This window comes from Octopus bimaculoides, chromosome 1, assembly GCF_001194135.2.
Source record: "Octopus bimaculoides isolate UCB-OBI-ISO-001 chromosome 1, ASM119413v2, whole genome shotgun sequence".
Classification (NCBI taxonomy): Eukaryota; Metazoa; Mollusca; class Cephalopoda; order Octopoda; family Octopodidae; genus Octopus; species Octopus bimaculoides.
Window position 1 is genome coordinate 132,905,925 of NC_068981.1, and position 7,770 is coordinate 132,913,694.

The following is a 7,770-nucleotide window of genomic DNA, read 5'->3' on the forward strand; positions in this document are numbered from 1 at the left end:
AAAAAAAAAAAAAAGGGGGGGGGGTGCGGTCCACATTTTTTACGTCCGCCCATATATGCATACACATGCACAAAAGCACATACAGATATGCACACAATAGAGGGAGAAAGTGAAGTAGAACAGAGAGAGAGAGAGAGAGATGGAGAGATGGAGAGTGAGGAGATAGAGTGACACAGACAGACAGACAGACAAGAAAGAGGGGGGAAAAATGATTTAAAATTATTTGTAATGAAAATATGTTTCAGGGTTTCCCACCTGGAACTCTCCCTGGAGAGCAGGAACGAATTTCACTCCATGATGCTGAGCAGTCAATGGGAAACTTTCCGGTAAGTGACCTACTCTATTAACATTCAAATGACATCCTTACTAATCCTTCTGGTGGTGTGAAGCACTCATGGCAATGCCACGTAAAAACACCCATATGGTGCCACATAAAAGTGCCTGTGCAGTGCCATGTAAAAATGCTTGTGTGGTGCCATGTAAAAGCACTCATGTGGTATCACACAAGAGTGCCCATGTGGTGCCACATAAAAGCGCATGTGCAGTGTGACATAAAAGCTCCCCATGTGGCGCCATGTAAAAGCGCTCATGTGGTGCCACTTAAAAGTACCCATGTGGTGCCACACAAGAGTGCCCATGCGGTGCCACATAAAAGTACCCATGCAGTGTCACATAAAAGTGCCTCTGCAGTTCCACGTAAAAGTGTCTGTGTGGTGTCACATAAAAGCACCCAGTACACTCTATAAAGTGGTTGATGTTAGGAAGAGCATCCAGCCAGTAGAAGCCATGCCAAATCAGACTGGAGTCTGGTGCAACTCCCTGATTTGCCAGCTCCTGTCAAACTATCCAACCCATGCCAGCATGGACAACAGACATTAAATGATGATGTTGATGATGATGATATATATATATATATATATTTATATATATATATATATATATATAACCAAGTGAAATCGTAGTTGTGGCCAATGCCTGTGCCACCTGACTGGCACCCATACCCGTGGCACATAAAAAGCGCTATTCGAGTGTGGCCAATGTCAGTTCTGCCTAACTAGCACATCAAGAGCTCCATTCAAACATGGCCAATGTCAGTGCCGCCTGACTCGCACCTGTGCTGGTGGCATGTGAAAAGCACCATTTGAGCATGGCCGCTGCCAGTGTCACATGACTGGTACCCATGCACGTGACATGTAAAAGGCACCCATTACACTCTCTGAGTGGTTGGCATTAGGAAGGGCATCCAGCTGTCGAAACCTTGCCAAATCAAATTGGAGCCTCGTGAAGCCTCCCAGTTTGTCAGTTCTCAGTAAAACTGTCCAACCCATGCCAGCATGGAAAGCAGACGTTACATGATGATGATGACGTATAACATCTTTTACTTATTACTTGTTTCACTCACTGGACTGCAGCCAAGTTGGGGCATTGCCTCGAAAGGTTTTAGTCAAAGCAGTTCAGTTCAAACTCAGTACTTATTTTCTGTTTTAAGGACTGGTTAAGCAGGCAGATGTTAACTGATGATTAAGATGATAATTTACTTATTCCATCAATTGGTTTTGCTGAGCTGCTAAGTCATGAAACCATAAACAAACCAATGCTGGTTGTCAAGTGGTGGGTGTGACACACACTCACACACACACACGCGCGTGCCCCGCTGCCGCCACTGCTGTCGCCGCCACCGCCACCACCACCACCACCACCACCACCAACAACAACAACAACAACAACACCACCACCATCATTGCCACCACAGAAATACACTCCTAGAAAACACACACTCAAAAGCCTGTAACGAGAATTTCCAGTGGACAAGGGGTGAGGTGGAGGGTGCGATTTAATTGACAGTACAGTCCTCACAAATAATTGACTTTGTTGTTTTGTTAGTTATCAATATTGTCTCATGTGATGCTGTAGGAAATGGCTAAGTAGATTGGGACAGCTAAATATTGTAGTGTTTAGATTTTGTAAAGTGACAATATTGAAGTTGATTTGTCCCTACAGCTGGGGAAGAAATCATCAAGGCTGATGTTTACTGCTATATTTTGGAATGAGCAGAGACATTGTTGGATTATGAGGACAGTTTAGTTTTGCTTTGTTGAAATCATAGTAACCTCTTTGGTGCTGGTGCCTTGATAAAATGTACCCAGTACACTGTGTAAAGTGGTTGGCAAATGAATGGGAATATTGTAGGGAAGACAGGAGTCTTTAGACTTGTTGAAGACATAACAACTTCTCTGGTACTGGTGCCGTCACATAAAAGGCACCCAGTACACTCTGTAAAGTGGTTGGTGTTAGGAAGAGTATTTGGGCTTCGGAAACCATGTTAATATAAATCATACAAATGAGTCATGGCCTCTGAACACACTTAGGAGGGCAGTAACCAAGATCTGTCCAACTCATACTAGCAAGGAATGCGAACATAAAATGATGTTAATGGAGTTGAGGTTTTACTTTTTAATTTGAGGCCAGACATTGGTAGAGAATAGTGCCACTTACATTTGTGTTCACCTGAGATTTGGGGTAGGATTAAGTACACAAATAGGTGAGGAGAGATAGGTCAATCAGGAGTGCATGAGTGGGGGGATGGCACAAGACCAGCCAGTTCTACAGAGAAGAGTTCATTGTAATAATGGTAGAAGAGGTAGAGAGGGTTTTGTTCTTGTGTTTGCTTTATATTTTTGCTGTTTGCTTTATAAATCTGTTTACTTTCATAGATTGTTAGACGTTTGGTGGCGTTGTTACCAGATGGCTATCAAATAAAACGAGAAGTTGACTTCGTACTTGATAATCTATTTGAAATGATGAGTACAACACACTTTCACATGAGGGAGATGATCCTGGCCACATACAATCTGGTAAGTACTTATTGTATCGTATATAAAAATTAAGTGTGCAGTGAAAAACTGATATGAATACAGAAGTTATGAACCTGCTGTGTATATGTGTGTATGTTCAGTACCTTATGATGTAAAGTTGGTGATTCTGGTTCTGATTGTAGTTATGTCTCTGTTTTATTTGTTTCAGGCACGGAAAACTTCGGAGGCAGAAACAAAGAAAAATTTTTACTGCCAAAGTATTTTATTACTTGAACGCTACATATATTTGATTCTCTTCAACTCTTACTTGAACTTAGAGAAAAACCCACTACAGAAATCTTTTTGTCAGTGGATGAATGCTGTAAGTATAACATCTTGGATTGTTCCAATCTGGTATTCTTAGAAATTTCATTCATTAGTGCTGGTGCCACATAAGAAGCACTAATGTTGGTGCAACATAAGAAGCACTGGTGCTTGTTCAACATAAAAAGCACTGATGCTGGTGCCATGCAAAAAGCACTGATGATAGAGTGATGTAAAAAGCATCCACTACTCTCTGCAAAGTGGTTGGCATTTGGAAGAATATCCAGCTGTAGAAACCAAGCCAAAACCAACTATGGAACTTGGTGTGGCCTCTAGCCTTGCCAGCACCTATCAGGCTGTCCAGCCCATGCTAGAATGGAAAAATTAAACGATGAGGATAACGATGAGTTTTGTTTTATTCTTATTTTTTAGTCAGGTGGGAAGGTAGTATCTATGACCCTTTACAGGCCCTCTGAGATTGGTGGGAGCAAGGAGGAAGGAAGTTATCCTCAAACTGGAGGCCCTCCCTGGATGTTTGCGACAGAGTAGGTTTTTTCCCTAAAGACATCCAGGGTCAGGTGGTGGTGGTAGTGGTGTTAAACTGGATGCCTTTAGTGGAAAAGCCCACTTTGGATGTAAGTAGAATTTCAGTCTGGGTTTGTTAGAAAGTTACCATTTTAGTTAACTAAAACCCAGTGGTTGAAGAATCTAGTGTTGACCTGCAATGACAAAACTCAGTTAAATTATATAACAAGGTTCACAAATATGAAGTTTACATACAGTGGGTGGAGATGTGAAGTCTATGTTTTGGGTAGAGCCCTGCTGTGGAGAGAAATATTTCCTATGGAGACAATTGCTGCTTGATATATTTAAGTTCATGTCTCTACTAGAACTTTTATATTTATTCATGCGAGCCAATGAAAGAACTTTTACTAGGTCACTTGGTTTGTGAGAAATAGTAGCCTTGTTCTGTATCAGATGTCACCATATCAATTCAGAAAAAGAAGGCTTTATTGGATAATGTAGCCTGAGATATACTAGGCCTGGAACCAAGACGGGATAGTTCTATAGCTGGAATGCTTTTGAATGTAGGGCTGTTCAACTGGGTTAACCCTTTAGCATTCAGATTACTCTGTCAAATGTAAAGCTCATTTATTCACATTGATATAAATTATGCATTACTTTGTAGCTCTCAGATTTCAATGACATGATTGTTTATTTTTAGAATGGCATTGTAGGGTAAGTGTGAGAAACTACTTCTAGCCAGTTTGAAGATAAAACAGGTAGATTATTTTGGTCAGATATGGTTGGTTGAAATGCTAAAGGGTTAAATCATCATCATCGTTTAACGTCTGCTTTCCATGCTAGCATGGGTTGGATGATTTGACTGAGGACTGGCGAACCAGATGGGTACACCAGGCTCCAATCTGATTTGGCAGAGTTTCTACAGCTGGATGCTCTTCCTAACGCCAACCACTCCGAGAGTGTAGTGGATGCTTTTTACATGCCACCGGCACGAAGGCCAGTCAGGCGGTACTGGCAACGGCCATGCTCAAAATGGTGTATTTTACGTGCCACCTGCACAGGAGCCAGTCCAGTGGCACTGGCAATGATCTCGCTTGAATGTCTTTACATGTGCCACCGGCACAAGTGCCAAGAAGGTGACGCTGGGCACAGGTGCCATCACGATTTCGCTTTTGCTTGCCCCAACAGGTCTTCGCAAGCCGAGTTTCGTGTCCAATGAAGGAGACGACATTGGCATGGGTGCCAGTCGTCAGATTTAGTTTGATTTCGATTTCGCTTGCCTCAACAGGTCTTTGCAAATAATGATAACATTTCTGTTTATAAACCTTACCATCTATGTTACACTGTGCACCACATTTTAATCATTTCTAAAAGTGAATTTTAAAAAATGCAATCTTTATATTCTTCTTCTTTTTACTTCTCTTTCATCTTATCAGGATGCTCAAACAGTTGGTGTTCATGATGTTTTGGATAATCTACATATTTCTGAGACAGAGTTTGGTCACATCAAAATAAACACCCTGCGTGATCGGTGGCGCTATTTGAATGAACATAAAACTGGAGACATATTATAAGAAAATTTCTTAGAGGACATTTTAAAATTTCAGTTTTTTTTTTTTCATTAAAACTATTAATTACATGCAGATATTTGCACTGTCTTACACTTCTTAAACCAAACCAAATATTTCTTTTCCACACAGTTTTTTTTTGTTGTAAATGACATTCATCTTAAACAGACATCTTTGGAAAAAACAAAAAACAAAAAAAAACAACAGTATTATTGCTTCAAAAAAAAAAAAAGGAAAAAAGAAAAATATCAAAAAGATAAAGAAAGCTGTCATGATGAACTTGTTACTTTGTCTATTCTGTGTACTTATATTTTTTAATTTTGTACTTGGTGTTTCAGAACCATTGAAATGTCTATTCACTGACACTGGGGTGGTTATCTAATGCTTTCATTCATCGTCACTGTGTCTATGGATATACTATGCTATATACTTTTATGTGTGTACATGACATATCAATAGGCAGACTGTCAGGTATGTAGATAGATAGTTAGATGGGTGAATGGGAATGATTTGTCATTGTGCTCACTTGCATAAATTAAAAAGTCACATCATTTACTAGAGTATATCTTTATGTCTTTGTTATGTCTGTCTGTCTGTCTGTATGTATATATGTATGTATGTATGTATGTATCTATCTATCTATCTATCTATCTATCTATCTATCTATTCTGGAGTATTGACATTTCAGCGCTAGACAATTGAGTGCATAGACTATTAAGTTCATGTAATATATGTAATTTATTACTACATTATATTGGTGTTGGTTGTATATCTAAAATACATGCACATGCAACCTACAAACACAGCAGTCATAAATGAGATTAACTATACATAAGCAAAAAACATACATATACATGAAACAAACACCAGCAAAAAAACATAAATATATATATACATGCCCATACAAAATGGTAACTACACTTTTTGAATCTCCTATGAAAATTTAACTAGCTAAATACTGGTTCAAAGTAGTTACTATGTATTTATTGCTTTTTATCTTTACATGTTTTTAAATAATTGAAATTTTTCCTCTTATGTTTTTTTCATCCCAAAAATAACCAGTACCTAAGTTCAATAAGATGCCCTCTGCTGAATTGTCTATGCACTGAATTAACTAGTGCTGAATTGTTGGTGCTGAATTGTCACGTCATGATCTATGCCTCTACCTACCTATCTACTAAGCTTGTAACCAAGCTGTCTATTTGTTTCTCTATCTATCTATTTACCTTCCTAACTATGCAGCAACCTATTTATCTATTTGTCTATTTGTGGTTTTAACTGAAACACAAATTATAAGATCAGGTCAGACACAAAGAATTATTGAACATAAACTTGCATTATCTCACAATTATACACACTATAAAATATATACATACCTTTATACACCTTCACCAAAATTAAACAAATGCTATCTATTAAAAAAAAAAGACACCAAATGAAGAGTGGTAAATAATAACTAAATCTCAATTTAAATCCCAAGTTTCACCTTCAAACAAATAGTGAAGACTTTACACAGATACAGAAAAGTTGAACTTGGTGAAGAATTGAGGCAGTTGAAACAGGGTCAACTTCATAATCAAATGGTTGGAAGTAAAAACAAGGCCCTATAAAATGAATTGTGTAAAATGGATGTAAAATAGATAAAACAAATTCCATTCCTTTGTTTTCATTTCATTTGCTATAATTTCATATTCAGATAAAACACATTTCTCATCAGAAAATGATCTGTTTAAAAATTTGTTGCTTGTTCTTTTACAAAAGAATTATGTTGTTATTTCTTTTAGTCTAAGTTTCAGATTAAAAACTTGACCACAATTTTTGTTTAGAAAACAAAAAAAACTTGTTTTTTTAAAAAAAGAACAAAAATTCCAAAAATGAATCTCAAATTTGTGGCATAGTTTAAATGAATACTCAATGTGAGGTTATTCAGCTTATTAATTGATATAGAATAAAGTTAATCAGAGCACACAACACATATAAAAGGATTTGAACTCCATGAGACAGACTGGTAATCCAATATTTTATACTATGTTCCTTTCACTTCTATCATTAAATGGGCAGAATTTCAGAAAGCAAATGTTTTGTTTGCTGAATTCTTTTGAAAGGAACAATTGGTTTTGCCTAGCTCCAGAGTTCCAGGCAGTGTGTGTGACTGAAAAGACCTAATCATGCTGAAACAGTAATATCTCACAGTCCACTGATGGCACTGAAGTTAGTGTGTTATTTACACATACTGTCTATAAGGAGAAGTTATTCTCCCAGGATGAAATCCAACAACAAAAGAGCTATGTTTACATTCACATTTGCTGGTATTTGTTAAGAGTGGATGCGCACATAATTGCTTTGATTTTAACTCATTTACATGCTCATAATAACTTAATATTAGCTTGGCAGACTTCAACAAGAATCAACAAATGTTTAGTTTGCTGAATTCTATAGATATGAGCAGTTTTTTAAAGTTCTGAGTGATGTTTATCACTGAGGAGACAAAACATACTGAAACACTGCTGTCTGATGGTTTGCTGGTATCATTAGAGTGAGTATGTTGTTCATACCTT

General features: G+C 37.8%; 1 protein-coding gene across 5 annotated transcripts in view; it reads left to right on the forward strand.

Annotated features, from left to right (window-relative positions):
- LOC106870290 (paladin) overlaps positions 1–6,948 on the forward strand; it is a 141,597-nt gene extending 134,649 nt beyond the window's left edge. For all 5 annotated transcript variants that reach the window (XM_014916313.2, XM_014916314.2, XM_014916312.2 and 2 more), the window contains exons 18-21: positions 246–326; positions 2,715–2,855; positions 3,025–3,177; positions 5,081–6,948. In XM_014916313.2, the coding sequence (XP_014771799.1) occupies positions 246–326; positions 2,715–2,855; positions 3,025–3,177; positions 5,081–5,218 (513 nt within the window). In that variant the 3' untranslated portion in view covers positions 5,219–6,948. The remainder of the gene's footprint in view (positions 1–245; positions 327–2,714; positions 2,856–3,024; positions 3,178–5,080) is intronic.
- The last annotated feature ends 822 nt before the right edge of the window (positions 6,949–7,770 follow it).